This window comes from Syngnathus leptorhynchus, chromosome 11 (assembly GCF_054491065.1).
Source record: "Syngnathus leptorhynchus isolate UIUO chromosome 11, UIUO_Slep, whole genome shotgun sequence".
NCBI classification, from domain to species: Eukaryota; Metazoa; Chordata; class Actinopteri; order Syngnathiformes; family Syngnathidae; genus Syngnathus; species Syngnathus leptorhynchus.
The window spans coordinates 4,406,138-4,429,156 of NC_141205.1; the positions used below are offsets into that span (position 1 = coordinate 4,406,138).

Below are 23,019 nucleotides of genomic sequence, written 5' to 3' on the forward strand. Positions count from 1 at the left end.
CTGATTTTCTCTATTGATTATTCCAAAGGTGGGCAAGGTTTCTCATGGTCTGCTCTGTTCTTTAATTTGTCCCATCAAGGATTTACATTATCAAGGCTTCTGTAATTTTTCTTGCATTTAGCCGTTTCCTTCCTGAAATTGGTTAATCAAAATGCTCCGTTTTTTATTTATTTATTAAATTGACTTAATTTGTTTTAAGAACGTTCATTTAATGAAATAATTGTTTGTTCATAATGAAACGACATAATTGAGGGTTGCAGGAAGCTTGAGTTCATAGCTGGGAAACAATTCTTTCATAAATATTTCCTCCAGAAAAAGTTTGCACTGTACAAGTGTTTATTTTTGATTTGCAAAACATCAGACAAAATAATATTACATAGACATCTATTTATAATAGAAAAGAGATCTTTGAGAGAAAAAAAAAAGACACAAAAGATAAAATTGCAATTACAATAAAATTTAGGTGATTTCAATTTTTCTGATAACTAGAGCCAAGCGTGACCTATACATTAGGCCTTTTGTGGCAAATAGAGTCAATCAGTATGCGCGCATTACATACGATTACATTAAGTGCTTTTGTTGGTTTAGGCATTTTAATTGAACGTGGCATAATTTGGCTTCATAAAGAAGGACTAGAATTCAATGCCAAATTCAGAAGTACTACATCATAAGTCAGATTCTCACCCAGTCGCAAAGCTGGGGAACGTGGTGTCCCTGCAGTAAAAAGGCCATGTAGCACACAGCTCAGGGTAAGTCGTCATGGCAATAATGTTCCTCTTTATATTACCCAAAAAAAACAAAACTCTAATCATTCCATTCAGTGTTTACCTGAAGCAGTTTGACATGAGTACAAAAAGTGATCTCTCTCCAATGAGTACCACTATATTCCTATTGGGGAGGGGGGGGGACACTTTGGACCATGCCCGCATTATGTAGTGTCTCTAACTTGGTGATGCTTGAAAATTAATTTTTTTTTTTTTTTTTTTTAATATATAAATAGAACAAAAGGGGGGAGAAGCAGCATTGCATGTAGTGTGTACTGAAGATGTCACCTCTCCTAATTCCCCTTCGTCGGACTAAAAACGGGTCGGGAATGACACAGGTGAGGGAGTAGACTTCAGACAGAAGATATGAGGAGAAAGAACGTGGGGGCGGGGCACTGTAGAACTTCAACCACACATATAGAACCAAGTGGGGCTAACACACCTCTCATTGCTCCATCAGCCACTGGAGTTCCTCTGGACACTTCCCTAACCAATTACATCCTCTCCCAGGTTTGTCTTTACAAATCACAGTGGCTTTAAAAAGTCTACACATCCTCTCCAAAAACCTTCAACATGAATGATAGCCTGTAAGGGATTGCAGTCATTACTTGCCAGAAATTCCTGCAGTGCCTTCATCTCATGGTCTCATGTGGGAACGTATCTGGCTGATCACATTCAAACTATAATGTAGCATTTTCAACATTGAGATTTCTTTGACAAGTATTTCCAAGGCTTTAGCTGTACCTTGGAACAAAGTGAAGAGAGTTATTATACAAGTACATAAAATATGGCACCATTGCGAGAACTGGAACAGGAGAACTGGACATCTCTGTTCAATAAATGTAAAGACCAGAGAGAGAAGGAAAATACTGAATTAATTTCTGGCAAGTCATGGCCTAAATATGACAATAATGGACTTATTTTCTTTCTCTCTCTCTCTCTCACTCTCTCACACACACACACACACACACACACACACACACACACACACACACACACACACACACACACACACACACACACACACACACACACACACACACACACACACACACACACACACACACACACACACACACACACACACACACACACACACACACACACACACATTATCCAGCCATTATATTTTTTTCTACATTTCACAAAAATCTGGTCTCATAAATGAGGTGTGTAGACATTTCGTTTTCATTCCACTCTCTAAATATACATGTCAAGGACAATGCTGCAAAGCGCTTTCTAGCCAGTGAGAGCCCCGTGGGTGTAGGCACAAGATTTCAGAAAAAAACACTGGAATTTTTTTTTATGTGTTGGGGGGGGGGGGGGGGGGCAATGCTTAGTATGAGAAGACAACTGTACAACGACAACAAACAAACTATCAACGACTTCATTAGCTGGACTGTCCCAAAATCTGTGAGATATCTCTGAGGTAATCATTGAAGTATGACTCATTAGACAGCAATAAATACCAATGTGAATACAAACATTACAAAAGTAAAAACTGAAGCAAATGCTGAAGCCCAAAAAAAAAAAAAAAAAGAGCTAAAAGAGGTAGGTTGTTTCTTATTAGGTTGACGACGGTGTACATCCATTGTGGAAAATCTTCGTCTTAAGAACTACATTTAAGTTGATTCCATTACAATCCCTGTCGTAAAGGCGGGAACGAAAACTCCTAAATAGAAAGTGTGGGCGGGCGGCGAGACGGCTATCATACCTGCTTTATGGACAGGATTTGTAATGGCAACAGTCATACGGACAAACTTTCAAAAGAGAAACAAAATAGTATATATCTGTAAAGCTTGCTGGTGATAGTGTACCATGATGTGTATATTACAGGTATTACGGTATGTGATGTCATTCTTGTTGACTAGAACGCTACTATGTCAACAAAGATGGTCGCATGTCATGCGTGGTGGATCTCCGTTGCAGTAGAATTTACAAGGTCCAGTAATCCAACAAGCACCAACCACATTGTTACAATGGTTTGAAGCAGCTTTGTATGGCAAATACAAATAAGAAAAAACCTCGTGTCAATATGAGCAGATCCATGATATGTACAATGAGTCAGAGTCATGAGCGCCAACGTCTACGTTACTTTTTTTGTCCTCTACAATTTTCCTGCTCGGCTCAGAAATCCTCACCGAAGAACTCACGGACCCTGTTCTCGTTTGGAGGAAAGCCTTCCTTGTGGCACTTACACATTCCCCAAAGTTCCCTACTTGGATAAAACACGCGCATATCTACAAAGAAATATTACGACTGCACTGAAAAGAAAAAGACCAGCACGAGAAAGCCCGAAAGTTATCTGGATGAAGAATGGAATATTACATGGAAAAAACAAATATTTTGGAGAGATAGTTGTTGTTTTTTTCTTTTCGGTGTCACCCTACTCCTCCTCTGTACAAGTCAACACTGCTGTACTATTTTTAACCTACATACAGCAGTAGAAAAAAAACTTTTCCAAAAAATAAGTACGCCTACTGCCTCCGAGACACTCAATCGTCACTTTTGAGGACATGAACTTAGTCCGTATACTGTCCTGGAGAAAATCAAAACTGTCGTTACATTAACAGGGAAACATTTTGCAATATATCTCCCAGTGCAGTTGGATTGGCACAAGTCATTACGAGTAGAAGAGTCGGACTTATGCCACAGTGAAAGAGAACGGTCCTGCTGGTGAGTCAGTTTGGGCTGCACAGTTTAAAGCGGCAATGCTCTCCCGATGACAAACGAGGAGCAGCGCGACGGATGCAAGAGTAGCCCTGAGATGATGTCAGTGGAAGCGTCATAAAAGGTCTGGCACAAGGAAGCCTGCATAGCCAATCACAGGAATTACTTTCGCCCAAGTCAGAAACTACTTGACATCACATCGCTACCGGGAAAAAAAGCTTGAACGCAACGCAACCACGTGAAAATAGTCCAGGCGTGACAGGAAAGGGATGATTTGTGACGTACATGCGGCATAGTATCTATCAAGCAATCAACAGATCCGTTTTCTTCGGGCAATTTTATCCTGGCACCAAATAATACAGCGGCTTCTTAAGTACCAAATGTGACTAATGACTTAAGAATCAAACTGGGTCATTCCAAAACTAGTGAGGGTTCATCAGTTGGTCACAACAGAGTGGAAAAGGGCAATATTCTCTATTGCATATTTGTTTTGTATATCAATTAAAATACTATTTAGAATTCTCTTGCATTTACATTTAAATCTTCCATCTTCACGACATTTGCTTTACCCTGATAGTCTTTTTTTTTTTTTGCAGTGAGTGTCCTCAATGGGACAAGAAAATAAATAAATAGATGTTTTCTTGTAAAATTACAACCTTAATCTGGATGTCGGGGGATACAAATATTCTATTTCTTCTATCATGTCTTAACATAAGGGCTTCGATCCTTTCAAATGTCCAACATCACTTATATTACAATGGAATCTTTTTTTAATCACTCGCATAATAAGAAATTCTCACACATTTTTTTTTTCTTATAAGCATTACCTCAGTTTCTCAACATTAAAACTCCATTCCCATTTTAGTCTTAATACTACAAGTATATTTCTTTCAAACCATAAAATGTTTAAATGTTTTTTGTTCTCATGCCACTAAAGGCTTAAGTGTTTTTAACCGTCTTATTTTACCATATTACAATTAAAATGTTTTTAACCGGTTTATTTTGTGTTATTACAGTTAAATGTTTTTTTTTTTTTAGTAGATCCAGACACACAACCTTTCTCAAAATTCCGATGTGATTGATCGAGAGCAGAACCTGTACTCTGACTTATGTTGAGTAATACAAGGCTGAAATTGCATCTCTGGTCACCCTAACTTTGACAAGATGACTTTTATGTACTGCATATCTGATCTTTAGACAAAAAAAGCCACTAGGGGGGGCAAACAGCACACATGAGCCATCTGGAGGGCCTTTGGGAGGAGTTGCACACCAACCACAACCAGTCAACCTCCCAGCCTAGTTCTCAGATGTTCTAGAAAATTCACTTCCCGGTCATAAACGAAAGGGCCAAGGTGTGAAGCAACTTGCAAAGTTTCACACCCACTGAGCTCATGATATTCCACCGAGGAACAATTCTTGAAATTGTCTTGGGGGAAGGGACATCAAAAATAAAAGAAACAATTCTGAAGCAATGATATCCATTTCTAAGCCAACTCCAAGTATGGTTTGCAGCCATATATTAACAAGTCAGGTCTCTCTTACCGGAGCCTTAATTCACTAATCCAGTTAAATTTGGCATTTAGCCCTTTAAAATCTGTGATATATAGAGTATACAGTTTTGAATAAATGGTGATACAACAGTGCTTAGGATACACATGGTAGCAATTAGCTATTTACAAGGAATTAACTATATCATTAGAAGCTTTAGGAAAATAAAGAGCGACAAGCCATAACGTTGGCTCGGTTTGATTGACCGTTTGCAGTTAGAAAGAAAAAAAAAAAAAAAAGAATAGTAGCGAACACATTTAGTGGCTGATTCTCACCTCCAAAAACCAGGCAAACCAAAATCCAATCCACTAAATGACAGACTATACTTTGCAATCGAAAGTGAAATACTGACCGTTTTCCTTCATGGGCTGTGAGGTTAGTCAGAAAAAAAAAAAGATTGTGAGCGTGTCACGCGGCTGCACGCCAGTGAGCAGCAAGATGGTTTTCCGAGACGGTAGAGGACCATACCTTTGGCAAGAGATGAAAGGTTGGTATGCATAAATACACACTGCCTTGGAGACAAGCAGATGACCATAAAAAAATGACAACTTGTAAAGTAATGCAGAGGCACTGATTTCATCTGATAAAACGTCGTCCGTACTGTATCTAAAGCATCCATAGAGGTGATAGAAATATAAAACAGCCCCGGTAAAAAAAAAAATAAAAAAAATAAAGAGGTAGCTCAACGGAATGGCTAAATGAATAACTGAGTGTGTTTGTTGTTGTGCACCGTGTGCGTACACAAAATGTCCTGGCATTTGAAGCAGCGTTGATTTTTAAATAGACAAAAAAATAAACACTGTAAAGAGGCAGAAGTATGCTTAGCTTAAGTTGTACTGAATGTAGTTCCCTTGTTTACTGTCACTTAAACCTCTGCTTGCTCGCCTTATGGACTCTTGAAAGAGACACACGTATCCAGATCATCATCGGCTCCCCACCCTCCATTTTGTACCCACTTAGGACACTTCGCTGCCAAACACCTCTAGCACCAGTGGGGTGAGCTGCATGCTGTGCTCGGGTTGGAAAGAGAGCGAGCGGTACTGTTTGGAGTGCTCCTCGTTGAGGCTGCGCAGGTCAGCCAGCTTTTGAATCATCTTGGCGTAGAGCAGGCTCCCGCCGGGGTGGTTGAGCTGGATGTAGGCCTGCAGGGCCTCGGACAGGTGGTCTTGGAGGGTTTCGATGCGAGCGTGGTCCTGCACACCTGGGCGGTCTGTGGGCAGGGGCGGAGGGGGTTGGTGCTTAGAAATGATCATGGGTGCTGTTGACAAATGAGGTTTTTCCCCAGAGTTTGGTTTGATAGGGAAACAAGTGTCACTGGCATCAGATTGCATGTTGAATGCATTTTAGATCAGCGGGAGGGAGCAATGGTCTCCAATTTTAATGAGGATCTTCCAGTTTGTTATTCTCTCTGTCCTTGCTTGCATAACTAGACATATATAATGTATGTCTTGTGTTTTCTGATTGGAACGCCGTGACAAGACATGAAACCCTTCTGGGTGAAGTTCTGAAGAATCGGATACAGTGGGGATAAATATTTGATAGCTTTGCTGAATTGACTAGTTTGCTCACTCCTTCAATATTTTTGTTGTTGTTACGCAAAGCCCCAAAATGATTCCAAATGGATGCAAGTCAAACAGCTCAACTTTGGTTTCTCCAAGTCATCTGAGAGTCACTAAGATGTCTTCATTTGTGTAACAATGAGCGTACCTGGAGAAAGCAAGCAGATGGCCATCAGCAGTACATGTTCCTCCTCATGTAGGCAAAGCTTCTTGAGGCCCACCTGGAACTTAACCAGCGGCTCCAGTAGTTCCAGAGTGTGGCCCGCTACAGCACAAACAACAACTTGGTATGATTATGTTCACCCGCACAGTCTAATGAGATTCCAAGAGACACGTGTATGCCAGCGGTTCGTTGAAGCTCTCAAGACAAGTCCCACATGTGCTAAAATGAGGCACCAGACAAAGGCAAAAAAACAAAACCCATCCGAGACTGACCTTTGGTGACATCACTGATCTGGTATTTAAAGTCGGGAGCACCGCAGCTCCAGGACATGTCTTCCAGGTTGAAGCTCTGATTTGAGCGAAGCATGATCACCTCAATGGCACTGGACTTCAGCAAGGCGATCTGATCTTCTGCTGTCAGCTCTCTGCGAGGGAAGATGCTAATGTGTTAGCGTACGCCAAAGGCGAGCTGTTACACTAAATTAACAAATAATTGATGAAATGATGTCACACTCGAGATGATGGATGCAGTGTTTCATACTGACAAACATGTTGCATTCAAGCATCGTCAACAGAACCGCCTCGAGCAAGGTCGCCGAATGTGTCAAGGGATGGAAATAGAATATGGATCGAGGAAGATCCTTTGACTCCTGAGCGACGGCCCGACCTTAAGCCAATGAAGGCGAACAAACATTCCGTGAGTAATCCCAGCGCATCCATCAAACGCAGCCGATGTCAACGACAACTAGCGGGAAATACGTTGCCCGGCTCATTTTAGCCGCAACTTTGAGGCGACCCCTTAGATGACCACATTTTGTCCTACCAACGAGCGGGGGGGACGACGACTTTTCATAAAGTGGAGGTCGTCAAAATGTTAATAAGGAACGAAAACAACTCCAAATAGAAAGTGGTGCCATTGTGACGCCGACACCAGTCATCCGATTTGAATTTTATAACGCGTTTCCCACAATTCGGATGTGAACATTATTTTCCATTCCCTCAAATTAGCTGCTTTGAGTTTTCCCTATTTGTGAGTCAGATGGATTAGAAAAGTAAAATCATTTTTATTGCGGGGGATAAAACCTGCGCTCAAGACTGTTATTTCGTCAGTAAGTGTGGTTTAAGGACTTTTATGTTCAACATAAAAACACATTTACTTTTATTGAATACGAAAATATGCAAAAAATATTCTAATTCATTTAATGCAGCGTTCATATGGCCAGAGAAGTTCTCAGGTCGATTTCTGGTTTTGATGATGATCAAGATCTCTTCCAAGTTTATCATAGAACTGATCTAGTTTTGATTTTGATATTGTGCTCTAGTTTAGCAGGCAGCAAATAAGACATGACATGAAGATGTACCTGAAGCCCGGGATCATCTTGGCAAAGCCGATGACCTTCTGAATGCTGTAGGACACCAAATCGGCCAGGTGGGGCAGCATAGAGAAGCTGGAGGCTTCCTCTTCACTGGAATCGGGGCTGCTTCCTTGCTCCTGATACATCATCATCAAGTTGTTGAAATTCATTTTGGTGTCCACTGATTCTGCAGTAAAAAAAAAAGGGGGGAGAAGAAAATTAAAGTGATGTGATAAAAAGAAATTCTATAAATACAAATCCTTCAAGCTAAGTGGATGTCCAAGTAAGTGGCAGGGGAAAAAGGGATGAAAGCCTTGAAAACACGTAAAGTACTTGAACATCAATGGGGTTATTTTCAGTCATTTGTTGGCGCTGCGTGTAGGCCATGTGAACGTGCCTCTCGCTGTGTGCACTGCATTAGCGACAGATGCATTAATGGACTCATGTTTACAAGCGTGCGTCAGGTGTGTGCAGGGTACAAGGCCTTCGAAGGATTTCCACCGCATTCTCAGTAAACCAGTACAAACAAATTACACGAGCCAATAAAATAAGAGGAAAGTAGCTCGCTTGAAACAATTATAAATATTACGCTTTCCTAAATAGATTCTGTGATTATAAATGGTGCTTCATGTGGTCTTGATGGTTCTTCCGAGGGGGATTTATGTTCCTCTTGAGCATAACATTTACTTTTAAAGGCAACTGTGCTGGAAGGTCTATGTGAATTATTTCACCCAGCAGCCAATGTTGATCTTGAGAGACGTTTTCATAGAGCGAGAGCTTCTCACCGGGAGAGTGACTGAAGGAATCGGAGGAGGCGTCCGACAGAGAGTGGAGGGAAGCGGCTTTGCTGGCGCTGCGAGTCACTGGCCCCTCTCGCACAGGAGGCTAAATGGAGACAAAGAGCACGGTGGAATATGATTTATTTTTACTGAACAAATGATTACTACGGTGGAAAAATCTGAGGGAAAATATCATTGATGCTTGTCTGAACTGAAAGATGAGCAACCCATATGTCGTTTTGAGATGACACTAAAAGTGGCGTTTATGTTGTCGACACTGTTAGCCCTTCATGTGATCATTACAAGTTTGGCTCACGCTCCAAAATGTTTTCCTTTTGTCTTCAGTTGGATAAAAATGCTACTTATCAGCACTAGATGTCAGCAGCGAAATTCACACCAACCAGCTGTTTAGCAGCTGGCCAACAATTTTGGCAAAGCAACCCAGTCGTAAACAGAATGTTCCTCGTTTGTCGATGGGTTGCAGAATGTGACACGAACCCGAAAGCGGCAGAAGTCGGAGTAGGAGTCGTCGAATGTTTTGTGGTGCGCCTCCACCAGCGTGGCAATGACTTGACTCTGTTCGTCGGTCAGCCGAGGTCGCCGCGCTTCCCTCTCCGCTTCGCGTTGGGCCTCCTCATCCTTTCGCCGTTGAATGAGGTCCTTCTTCCTCTGCACTTCCTCATCTGTCAGGATGACTGTGGCGCGGAAAGGGAGGGAAGGGGGGGGGGCAAAGAAACAAAGTCCATCATTTATTTATATATGTACGTCTTTTTCCAGACAGTTAACTAATCTATAGGAAGAAAGGCATCGCCTCTTTACATAATATATTTTGCATTGTGATGACAGCTATGTCAATATAGCAATGGGCGGGGGTGTTGTTGTTCTCTGGAGGAAGAGAATGGGAGGGGACCAGTCCACATGGAGACCCCCGCTGTACTGAACAACTGAGAACATTGTCTTTGTTCTGTGGGCTCCTTGTTGTTCCAGCCACTGAATTAGCTCACAGAGAGCCAGAGAGAGCCAGAGAGAGCCAGAGTCCGCGAGCCGGCTGACAATAACATGCTGCTATTTTTTTTTTTTACATGGCGTAACAGAGTTACAGGCCTTAGGTTCCTGTTTGACGCTAATGAACTTAGCTGCAACTGGGAAGGTATTGGATAAAGGGACTATGTGTTGCATTTATTTCAATTGGCACGCACTACATAAAAACAAAGGGGGGAAAAGGTCTTCGGAGCAGCAGGTGTTTGAACTTGAGCTGCAGAATAATTACTCCACTAGTTCAAACATGTCGACGCTCTAATGGGGGCAACAACTCAGCGATACTTGACCCCAGTTCAAATATTAGGTAATATTTGAAAAAGCCACCTCATGACCCCTCCCAAACACCTTATAGTTCACTTTGATTCTGAGGAGAGTAGTAGGATAGTAAACAATATCTTTTAATCGCTGGGTTATTTTTTCTAAAAATTGGAACACCAAAAATAACTGAGATGGAAAAAAAAAAAAAATGTTAACGCTGTAACATTATCTTATTCATCCAGCTTTTCTTGTTATAAAAAGCATATGTTAAGATTTGGTAAAAAAAAAAAAATCTAATAATAGGTCTGGGAAAGGCCCACCTGTTGAGAACCTCTACCCGCTAAGTATCTTTTGTCTAAGCTGTCTTGGTTTTATCGAGGCGATCCATAAAATTCAATGTTGGTCTAACAGTATATTAGATGACACAACCTTTTGGTTGGTCCTTCAAACTGGGGTCCATGCTGCAAAGCTCCAAAGCACAATAACCAGTGTAAACATTTACAGTAGTATGGTGCAAAATTGAACACAATAAATACCTTGCAAGTATCTGGGTCAGTAGTCATACTTACACTCTTTCATCATGCCAATGTCCACACAGCGTTTGAGCCGGCATGCCTGGCAGTGGCGTCTGTTGTCCTTGGTGATGGTGCAACTGCCGTTAAAGGGACACGTGAAGGAAGCCTTGCGCTTCATACTGCGCCTAAATCGAGCGAAAAACATTTCAGTCGGTTTTTGCAACAACCTGCTGTCAGATGACATAAATATGTTGAATTCACAGAAGAGCCAGTACTAACTCAAGAGCTTGCTTACTTTACTATGCTTGAAAACAGAATCAGTCAAGGCTAATCCACAAACGTTTAAACGGAGATAAAAAAATGAATTCAAAATTTCTAGAGTAGAATTTTTTTTTGTTTGCACAATTTTTTGCATTTCACTACCTCACAATGTCATTGAGTTTGATTAAGCCTGACCAGAAACAGACTCGGCTCAATTCAGTTCAGGCAGAGGCCAGATGAGCAAAAAAAGAAAGAGACTATAAAACCCTATAATAAAAAAAATAGAGATTTTTTTTTTTATACTGTACTAGTTAGCCCAGGAATATTCATAGCATTAATAAGATCAAACGGCTGCTTGGTATTAGTGTGCACACCGATGTTGTTTTCAACGTGTTCTTATGTAACTGAGCCGTGTGTGTGTGTGTGTGTGTGTGTGCGTGTGTGTTCATGTGAGTGGGAGGTCGCGCAACATAGGCAGGACCTGTGCATGCATACTAATGCGTATGTGAAGCAATTTGTGCTTTTCAGCAGGATTGGTAAAAGCGGCTGCACAAAGCACACACTAAGCGCATGTACAATGTGAACAACTACGCTGTTTGGAGCATGTGCTTCCGTTTACATCAACCCATCGGCATGCTTGCGACGACGTTACCGCCAATTAGTGTGTGCCGTTTGTCTACCTGAAAAAGCCCTTGCAGCCCTCACAGGTCATGGCGTTGAAGTGAAAGCCGGTGGCTTTGTCGCCACACACGCCGCAGATTCGAGGCACATTTCTGTCAAACTCATCAGGGGCCAGGGTGGATGTACTCACAACAGTGGGCTCCATTACTGAAAACAGACGGGAGAGGTTCAATGGAAAATGTGAGAAGTCCCCAAAAAATTAAGAAACCTGAATAATTATATTTTTTTACCACCAAGGAGAAGAAAAGTGTAACTTTGTGAGAGTCAAATTTCAAAGTCTTGAGATGACTATCTCTCGATAGCTGCCAAATAGCCCCATTAAATATTTGTTCAATAAAATTGGCGGTTCATGATGAAATGGTTTTTTTCTCAGAAGCCAATATTTGTTCACTAAACGAAGCTGTTTATTTAGATGCCAGAATATTCACTTTATTCAATTCCTTATATTTGTGAAATAAAGTCTATCTTCAAGACACACCCACGACAGTATCTGCTGCCTGTTTTCATAATATAAATTCACAAATTCCTGTCACGTTTCTTCTCCCTGCACGCCAGATAATGTCCCTTCCAGAAGCAGGGACCTTAACTTTCCAGTTTGTCCTTTGTAGGGTGAACTAAGGATTTTGTAAGGCAAACTGACAGTTTATCTCTTCTGGAAAAGGATTTACCGCAATACGCAACAAGTGGAAAAATTCCTGTTCAACTCCAAAAAATGTGCACTATATTTGTTTGCCCTTAGCGCTTGGGCATCTATTTCAATAAATGGCCTCCTGAAGGGGACAAAAAAAACCCATGTCACCAAGAGGCCAGCATCCTCAAAAACAAATACGCACTGTCCTTGCCACAAAGCGCCTTTCTTATTATTTTCTTCGCTTCTACTGCAGAGTCAAAGCGGGACAGATGGCGGGAGGAAATGGCGAGTCAAGAGAAAGTAGGATGCAAACCTCAACAAAGTCACGAATAAACCGCGGCTGGGCGGGGGCCAGCATGAAAATATTTGGAGCCATCGCTCCATTATCGAGTCATGTTATTTTCAACTTGTGAAGATCACCAGACCATATGTAGACATTTCTTCTTGTGCCACAACCATGCTGACATGTTGACTAACGCATCTGCATCAAGAATACGACAAAGGTTGTATACATCGAATTCTTACTGCTCCGGGCCTCATGCGGCGATCAGCATCACAAGATATTGACCATAATGGAAGTGTGTGGAAAGAGTTGAAAAAGCACAGTTTCACATTGCCTCGGCTACAAATATTTGTCGAGGGGGGGAGCGAAAACACGCAACAGAATGACAATAGACGACTGACGGGCTGTTGATAGAAAAAGGCTGTTGGACCTCTTGCAAAACATGAGCTGGAGAGGAAACACAAATCGGACTTTCTAATTATACAGGAAGGGGACACGCGCTTAATATGTTGAAACCAATTCAATGTTATTTTACACTGGCAAGGTGGCGCGCTAATTATATCTTTTTTTTTTTAATTCCCGCTTTTCTTACCGTGTTGTTTTTCTCCCAGCCAACCCCTTCAGTCACCACTTTTAAGAACAAAGGTCAACAGAAGCAGTAATCCTGTCGGCCACGTTGCAGAGATTTTAAGGTCATCTTTTCGTGGTGGGATACATGTCACACAAGACTTGATCGACAAACGTCGCAGCTAGAATTATAACAAAGGCCGTGTCATGATTGGCAGTTGCGCCACTACTTCAACAAAAACACTGGCAATGCAAAAAATAATATGCACATAATTGGCATAGTGGGGAAAAAAAAAAATCTGACTCCAGTACTAAATAGTATTTAAAAAAATATTTGAATATGGATTTTCTTGACTGACTTACCATAGCTGACAAAATACAACCCCAAATGATTCAAGATTCAAAATTGTGCCCTTCATTTTGATTGACCAAAAATATTCGCACAAAATGCTTGGCTTTACAACACCATCGAGTTACGATGCTTCAAACTACATATTTGCATTTGATTTTATACACTCGTGCTCCACTCAAGTAGATCATGGCGCGCTACATAATAAATAAAATGAAAAATCATGTGCAAGTCAGCGACTCTCAGCAAGCACACTCATTCACCTTCCGAGATCACTGACTAATGAGTGAAATCCGCCCTCTGCGGTTCGATTGAGCCTTGACAGGCCATTACACTCAACACACGCTTTGTATTGAAAGGGGGGGGGGCTCTAAATAATTCATCAGGTTATTAGACCAGATCTGTACTCATTCCAGTTTCAGACACGCAGTACGACAAACAGCTCAGAGCGACGGCTTTCCGTTGACTTACCTCTCTTGAATAATATGCATTGTGTTTTCCACTATCGGCGGCATCAATCACACTTGTGTCGCAATATGGACAACGGGGCTATTTGTTTTTGTTCTGACAGGTATGTTGTTGTTTTTTTTTTTCTTTACACTTCCTGGTTGGCTTGTCCGAGCTGCTATGTCACTGAATGAAACATTTTTATACTGTTACTGTCTTAGTGTGTATTTGTTTGTCACTTGTATAAAGGTTATTTGAGCAAAAACCTCAATCAATTGTCAAGTGGTTTTACTGGTGCAGTGCAGCAAAACTGATCCTGGCACCAGAAGTCACCTCGTGCCCTGAAACAAAATGATCAGTTTGGGGAAACGCCCTTGTAATCGACTGGCACCAATCCATGCTGCATCGCCGCTTCCAATAGCAGGTAAATTCAAAGGTTTCTTCTCTGAAGTCATAACGAGGAAGGAGTTTGGAGTTGAACAGACCACATGCAGTGCGGTCATAAAACGGACAGAATTATACATCAGTTGAAGTGGAGAGCCACATGACAAGTCTAAATGAGTCTAATCTTGCACCAGCAGAACATTTATGACTGCTAGACGGTACAGAGTTTGTCAAATAGTCAGATCCTCAAAGTTGCGGTTTACTTCATGTGCTCTCGTTTTCCAAACAACTGGTCAGAGTACAAGATTGATTTCGTAGCGCTTACCCCCGAGTGACCCATTATATCAAGTAAAGCGCAAACATATCCAGTATGCTGAAGAGAAATGACAATTATTTATGGTCATATTCAAAGCAGAGGTTTATTTAAGCCCGCTTGCCTTGTGCAATCCTCGCACGGTGTCGCCATGGACAACCTCACAATACGCTGCCTACGTTACAATTGGTCACAATCTCGCCACGCAGACATTTCTCATCTCCTTTCCGTCCGTTTGCTGCAGTCAGGCGGGCACGCCATCAACCCACAGGAAAGCATCGTAGGTGCGGTAAAGAAGGGGAGCGATTTACGAGAGAAGCGGGCCAGAGAAGAACGAAGCGGAGAGAGGGAGGGGATGGGAGCTGTGAAAGTATACATAGATCCGGCCAATGAAAAAGGGAGTGACCCTCCATGTGACTTTCTGGGTCACCGAGCCCAAGTGTGCCCTTCTGCAGTGAGAAAGGGAGGACTCGTCTTAAGCCTTGGTACGGACACACGTGCCAGACAAGACATCAACACAAAAATGTCTGTTTTAGACATCTCAGAAGCCGGCTAAATATACACATTCGTGGGACACTTGAATTACAGGCTAAATATAAAAGTGTCTCATCCCTGTTGGCTGCTCATCTTGGGAAGCATCAAGGGGAAAAAGTGATTTACTTTGCTTGGTGGAGTCACATTTTAGTACGTTAGTACTGTTACAGAGCAAACCTGACAAAGATTCTCCATGTGTAAATTGATGCGTTTATTTTGGGAAGTGGGTGGAACCTATTGATGAAAGACACACACACAAAAAAAACGGAAAGCTATCAAGACAATAGCTATTTCTCAATTTGTCCTTCTGATGTTCCTTTCTTAATTGGCAACTTGCCCCAATTACTCATTGGGTGTGTCCATTTGATTTAATGAATGCCACATCTCAAATATATGTCCCATAGATGCTTCCCGTACCACAAACCGCTCATTTTTAGTGGGTGGGTGGGGTTGTGAGCGATTGGAAATAAAAAGCCGCTACACTTTTGGGGGGGGGGGTTATTGGAATTTCCTTTGCCTTCAAACAACCAAATTAGTCTGGGCAATGATTATTGGTTGAAATTGAAATAACTGCTTAGAAATTTCGCTCCGATTTACTCATAATGTCCAGGAAAGGGTTTGTGAAATTTAAAAAAATATTATGACTTCAGCCATCGATATCATCAAGTCTAATCGACTGCGTAGTGCCAAACTTTATAGCATGAGACAATAACATACTCTAACAATTAGCTGAAAAGGTTTTGTTTTGAAACGTGGTAATAGCGGCTACACAAATAGTGCAATATCATAGAAATAAAAAAATTCTGAGTATTGGGTTGCTGGACAGCTGATCTGAATGAGTATGCAGCACGTTCACCTTGAGCGAAGCCAGGACAATTACTTCATTATTGAAGGCTCAATGTCAAAACACCATGGCAACAGAGAAAAAACATATCAGGTTACTTTTCCCCCTTTTCAAAATGGAAATGTTTGTGTGGGCGTGTCGTGACTAAAAACAATATCGTAGGTGAAAAGGCGCTGCAGTAAATAACGTTCGATTTTCATTTAGGTGCAATCCATCGTTGCAGAAAAGAATTTGGAAGCAGTTTTAACGAAATGAAATTACATACAATTGAACTCGGAAGTTAATTTTGAGATTTATTTCTTCACAAATGCAAACACACTTTTGATACTTTGGATAACGTAGCTTGGCAGGCCAGATTAATAAAACGAACGAGCTGTTTGTGGCTTTTCCCATCTCTGAATTACTCATTTGAGTCTGAGTGTGTCCATCATAATTTATTAAAGAATAAAATATTAAGCACACACATATGATTTGCACATCAGCTACTTGCACTCCCGACTGAGGAATGCAGCTTTTGATTTTTCTTACAGGTTTGTGCTCGGCGATGATCACCATTCCGGTTAACGACCGCTTAACAGCGACTTCCCATCGGCAGGCAAACTGCTGCTTTCATGCAGTCACTGCCGCACAACTATAGTTAGCGAAAGCAAAAATGTCCATGCACTGTACGATGCACAAAGTTTGTACTGATGTCACCTTATGTTGTCTCATTACAAGCACACAAGACCAAATAAGAACCGCCCAAATGTTAACATTAACTATCATCAAATTTAACACAGTACACGCAAAGCGCCAAAACATGCAGAAGAGGGAGGCTCAAGAGGTAAATTCAAGAAAAAAATTGTTTTTCAAAAATTTGGCATCACAGCCCAAGAATGTCAGCAATGAACTTTGATACCACATCCCAACACATACAAGTCGAAGTCAGAATGTCACCTAAAACAGACAAGAAGCATCTCCGACAGTCTAATCAGCATCCACCATTCAGCCAGCAAATGGGCCTAAAGGTGCACTCGAAAAGTACTGTGGAAGGGGACGGCCTGCAAAAAATATAAAGGGGAAAAACAAGTTGTGGCGCGAGAGAAGGGAGCAAAACGTAGGTGAAAATGTTTTAGCGCATACCTCGGGCGGGTCACCGCGAGTGCAGGAGATACATAAAACAAATCATATCTGGAATGACCCGGGTTACTCAGAAGGTCACCACAATGGAAACATATGGACTTTTATGTTACAGCACAGTCACCGCAAAAAAACAAACAAAAAAAAAAACAAGGAGCGGGCGTGATGACGTGCGCAACAAAAACGGATATTTACAATAATGGAAGTTAATGCTTAGGTCCCCGGAGAGCACATGAATGAAGGAGAACAATCGGAGCAAACCACAACAACACCGTCAATAAAGAGGTTTGCAATGCGGCAAAACAACTGGCGGAGTCGACTAGTCCAGTCCTGTCCCTTTTCTTCCTTCTCTCATGCACGCCCTTGGTCTATCTCGTGCTTTTTCTTTTTCCTTCTTCCTACGATCTCAGGGACTATGTTACAACAGCAGTAACAGCACATGACAAGGTGACCTGTGCCCCACACAGGAATGGGCTAAACTGGGTTGGAAGGGGCGGGCTGGGTGGGGCGGGGGTGCTGTGTCCAACATCTATGGTATATCGCTCCCCTACTCAGGCCCCTACTGCTGGCCAGCAAAGGGAGGGAGAGAGAGAGAGAGGTAGTGACGGCAACCTGCCCCTTATGCTGGGCCCCTTGCTGGACTCAAGAGAGGGGGAAAGGCAGAAAGGCCCACTCAAACACACACACACACGTCGAGAGTCCTGTTTATGTCTTTGCTGACTTTGACAGGGAATGCGTATTCTCAAGCGCACGGATCATGCAAGGAGATAAGTGGTCAGCTCACAAGTGCGCTGAAACCAATCTTATATAAGCATCAAAAACGCTCCTGAATATTGTTAATGATTATGAATGATGGCCAAAGTGGGTCAAACATAAATGGAATACCTGAGCCAAACGATTATGGAGAAGATGGCAAGAAAAAAACAGGATTCGTTTGCTTTATAGAATAGCTGCAGATGTCATATTTGAATGCTTCGGGAAAAACAATAAAAATGGTCATTTTTAGCAAGTTAAGGGACAGTCAAGTAGGAAAAATCATTTCTATTCTTAACACTCACATTAGTCTAAAAACAGCATTGAAATTAATGTCGCTTTTGCGGGATAGGACAAACGGCGAAATCCACCCGTTTTCGATTTATCTCAGGTGGCGGCCATTCTGCCAATTGCTAGCAATTGAAAATGACATCACAGTCCCTCAGGGCTAACACGACAATTCTCACATCTGACCTGTTTTCTGGCTTTGGTCATGTGACATGCGCTGAAGCACCATGATGTCATTTTCCGTCAATAGCAGTTGATAAAATGTCCGTCCCCTATAGAATTATTTTTTTTTTACTTTACTTCCTCTTTTAAGAAAATGACAAGACAATTATTCAATGTATATTGAGTTCTTGTTGCTTTCCAATTGTGCTTGAACAGCTGTCTATCTCCAGCAAATATATGTGTTTGGCCTACAAACCATCAGCCACAGGAGTTAACCGCAAACTCGTAGACATCAGGGTGAACTTACGACTTCATTAGTTACAAAGAAAACTGAACATATGTGGCACGTAGAGACAAGTGGCTCTTAACGGCTAAGTACAACGAACCCCTTTATATGTTACACGTGAAGAGGAAGCCAGCAATTACGACGTCCACGAAAGGGGGGGGGGTAATCACTGCATGAATATCTACTGGGTTGTACCTTCTCCACCACGCGCGCGCACACACAATTTCATAAACAACATGATGTAACTGCATTTCATAAAGGAAACAATTGTTTCCTAAGTTGACTTTGACGGGTTACATCTAGGAAATTAATTTTTTCCATACTCAAGGAATGAAGTAGCAGATATCCAAATAACATGCTATAACCAGATGTGGAATGCTAAGAAACAGATAGATTGTGAGAAATGAAGTACAATCAATGGAAGGGGTAGTAATGAGAACAATTAGAGCCTTCATGGACGGTATGTGGGGAGAGGGAGACAGGATGGTGGTAATAAATTTAGATGAGGTTTTTTCATTGTTGTTGTTTTACCATTTTGACATGACAATAAAGCGACTCGACAATAAAGCGACTCAGTGCTCACAGACTATGGAAATGAAATGCCGGAATGTACAAACAAAACAATTATTATTTGAATATTACATTTTATTAAATTATATTGTTTCAATAAATCTAACCTAAAAGGATGGAGAAAATAATTATTAAGAGAAAATATCCAAAACTTACTGAGAGAGACATCAATAACAAATGACTGATTAGATAATTGATTGCTAATTTTCCCTGCCATTGTCCACAAATGAAATGCAGTCAACCACCCATGCCTACTTGGGATGATTAATTTATGGCTATACAGGACATCCATCAGAAGCAAAAGACAGCGAAATGATTGACCGTCGAGAGCATTTTTGAAGAATTTAACAGCTATTTGCCAAACACATTTCAAGACTGCCTTGATAGCAAATTCACAATATCTTCTCAATGTCCATTTTACTTGGATGGTTATTTCCTATTTATATAAAAAGTATGTAAACGTGACATTACATGAGAGAAGTAATTCTGCCTTCAGAGATTTTTTTTTTTTTCCAGGAGTGGGCATTTTTCAAAGCAGAAAAAAATAAAATAATCAGTGAGCACCGCTGCATATTATGTGGCTTATGTGTGATAGAAATGGCTCACCTGAGGATTTGGCATGCCCTTGAACACTGGCTGAGACTTGAAAGCTTTCCTCCGTTTATCCCAAGATGTTAATCCTGTTCAATAGAAAAGCAAAAAGGCATGTGGCAAGTCAGTGGAAGGGGGCCTTCACCCTCGGACCTGACCAACAATTATGTAACGCAGAAATATCAACCCAAACATAACATGTCATCTGAAGTTGCGCAACGTTACTGATCGACATCGACAAGTTTAAGAGACGGGACTGGCGTTCAAATGAAACTGTCATAAGGAAGAGACATTTCCAAAAGTCACAGTCTGGACTTTAGCACGTTGCTCTTGTGCAATGCGAGTTTTCATACATAAACAGTTGAACTCAACGTTCCCCCCCCATTAAGCCCCGAGTTGCTTTTTGATCTTCTTCACGCGCAGTCTTCGTGCGTGCCCGATCCCAATGTTGACGAAGTCGTTTCTTTTGAGATGAGACGACTGAGTTTGGCAAATCTTAGGAATTTGGGGGGGGGGGGAGTCGTCCGCCCTTCCAGACGTCGGACTCGCACGCGGCGGCGCTGGTAGTGGCTAGCGCTTTTTAGCGTTGTTAGCAGGCTGCCTTTAACCCTCAAACGCGGAGCAACTTCGGGCAGATCGTTTAAGCGGGTTAAACGCTGAACGGGAAAGCTGCTCGATAAAAACGCAAACGCTCTGACGTTTGTAGAAGAAATTCACACCTACTGTAGTACGACTACATATATCCTTAGCGCTTCTGTAACCAAATAGATGGCCATTGCTTTTTGTTATGCACCGCCTCCTCCTTGGAGCCTCTACGGGAAAGAGGGATTTCCTCCCCGCCCACATAATGCACGTAGCCAATCACGGGTGAGCTCAGCGGATCGGCCCTGATCTGGTTGGTGACACTTCTGCTTTGCAGTAAGCTGATTGGTCGGTTTTCATGTCCGTAACGCAACAATCCAGCCCCTAAAACAGGGGTGTGTCGTGACGTCAGAGGTAACGAAGAGGTAAACAACTTTGACCGCGTGAGCTTAAAGCAACATGGTTTTGCCTCCGAATTTTGCGTGTGTGTGGAGAGACCCCCCGGTGCGAGGATTACCGCCACATCATAATCGACAATGCTCCCTCTCGATTGGCGGAGATTATAAAATTTAGGCCATGTGTTTCTCTGCATCTCTTTGTTTATAAAACGACGTGTGATCACTTCATAAACACGTCAACGTTAATTGTGTTCTTGTCTCTGATCGAATGTCGAAATCGCGCCATTAGATGGAGCTCGTTTTGTTGAAATGTCGGACGAGACGCCTCATTGTTTGACATCCTCAGAATGTGTGTTCGGTCAGGCGTGTGGAGACGAGGGGTGTGTCTACTCTGCAGTGCACTGGTAGGCTGCGATTGCGAGGCGATGCCGCCGCTCTGGGCAGTGTGTTGCCATAGTACATTTGCAATGCAAAGCACACCGGCTGCAACGAAAATAGATGACTAAACAACGCCGATTCATAATATTGACGTTTCGTCGCGCTTTCCTTGAGTAGGGATCGAATCCGCTGCGCCTTCACGCTTCACTCGTTCATATGGCATTTACGTCCGCGGTCGTGTTGCACATGGGAGCTGTGGTGCAAGGAGGAAATTGTGTGTGTGTGTGTGTGTGTGTGTGTGTGTGTGTGTGTGTGTGTGTGTGTGTGTGTGTGTGTGTGTGTGTGTGTGTGTGTGTGTGTGTGTGCGTGTGCGTGTGCGTGTGCGCGTGTGCGTGTGCGTGTGCGTGTGTGTGTGTTGTTGAGGCCAGTGGAGGAGGCCTATATGAAGGTCAGGGGTGTGTCTGTAATAAAAACACCGTAGAGGGGGACAGATAGGAAGGGGAGAGGGAAAGAGGGAGAAGGTCCCCATCCGGCTTCATATATACGCTTCCAACTAAAATTGTTTTTGGACTCCTACTGCAGGCCGAGTCAAAACGCCATCTGCAAATTCCATAAATTCAAAAGCTTCATCCACACACTTCCCTTCAATCTGTTTTACATACATGTGTCCAATATCGTACTTAAAACTGATTATAACAAGGAATAGGAAAACGGCGGCCAGTGACCTCACTGAATGGCCCATGGATTGTTTATTTATTTATTGTTCAAAGTTGGATGTTTTTTTTTACAGATCCAACATTCTTCAAAGGCTGACAAACATTCCATATGTTTAGGAATTATTAAACACATAAATACACAATAAAATGAAACAGAGAGGGAAAATTGCATTCAATGTTATGGTTATCCTCCCAGTTTTCCACTTCATCATCAATAATACACATCTGTAATGGGATCACAAAAGATAGCCAACGATGAAGAAGGATGCTTTTTGAATTTTGAGGCACCACAAATTCATTTTGAACTGCAATTTCACCACTGTACTTGTTTCGATCCGTGTTTGTACACCGTCTCAAGCGCATAAACCTATTGCGGAGCCACTTAAGAAATGTGGTGAGCTGCCGATTCACACAGTGGCTGGTAGTAAAGTGTGTGGGTGTTAGGTTCATGCTCGTCATTTGTCCTGTGGCTTGGGCCCTGTCCAAGTCTGGCACCGGTGCCAGATTCGAGCAGCTCCGGTAGCAGGGATTTATTTGACTGTATTACATCCATGTCGGACTTGTATTTTGGCTGGGCCAATTTGTGTCCTCAGATGCTCCGATTCTCACACTCTGCCAGTGTGATGTTTGGAAAGCATGAGGGTGGAAATCATAAATCAGAAACACTTGACCCACTTAAAGTGGGGAATTTGTTTTCGTGGCATTTGTGGGGTGACATGAATAGCCTGCACAGTAGAGCATACGCTTTTGGTCAGCCAGAGTTGACAGTGCGCTCTTCAGAAGTTCAGGCAGACTACACAGAACAGAGACAGTAAATACTGAGGTTTGCATGCTGTATTTGTAAGCATGGCCTTGTTGATTCAAAAAGATCAACGGTTCTGTGACATTTTACAACATAAAAAAAAGGATGAAATAGACAGAGCCAAATTTATTGAAGGTTTACTGTATTTATACAATTGAGAATTTACGTTCTCCGTTGCAATTTGTAAACTTGTCAAAATGAGAAACATTTTGATTCCCCCCTTATATTATATTATTTAGATTAGGTTAAGGACTGTTTCTGCAGTTCTAAACTTAAAATGGATGTATACAATTGGACTGATTGAAATAAGAAATTGTACAGTAGTTGTTACACAATCATCTGATGCTGACTGGGATATACACAGGCGAAGAAAGTCTATACTTCACACTGGAGTTCAAATGTTTACCTCCGGAGGCCCAAGCACAGCTG

At 42.0% G+C, this 23,019-nt stretch overlaps 1 protein-coding gene across 2 annotated transcripts; it reads right to left on the minus strand.

Annotated features, from left to right (window-relative positions):
- Nucleotides 1–318: 318 nt before the first annotated feature.
- On the minus strand, nt 319–20,548 carry LOC147048939 (vitamin D3 receptor B). Of its 2 annotated transcripts, XM_085923576.1 has the most exons (10): nt 20,438–20,548; nt 19,730–19,803; nt 11,593–11,740; nt 10,706–10,836; nt 9,336–9,532; nt 8,844–8,943; nt 8,065–8,245; nt 6,977–7,128; nt 6,690–6,806; nt 319–6,192 (listed from the first exon to the last, which is right to left on the minus strand). In XM_085923576.1, the coding sequence occupies exons 3-10, from the start codon at nt 11,736–11,738 to the stop codon at nt 5,939–5,941; spliced, it is 1,278 nt and encodes a 425-aa protein (XP_085779702.1). In that variant the 5' UTR covers nt 11,739–11,740; nt 19,730–19,803; nt 20,438–20,548; the 3' UTR covers nt 319–5,938. The 2 variants fall into 2 exon arrangements, with proteins under 2 accessions (XP_085779702.1, XP_085779704.1); XM_085923578.1 differs by lacking the exon at nt 20,438–20,548 and having other exon boundaries at nt 19,730–20,096.
- Nucleotides 20,549–23,019: the final 2,471 nt, after the last annotated feature.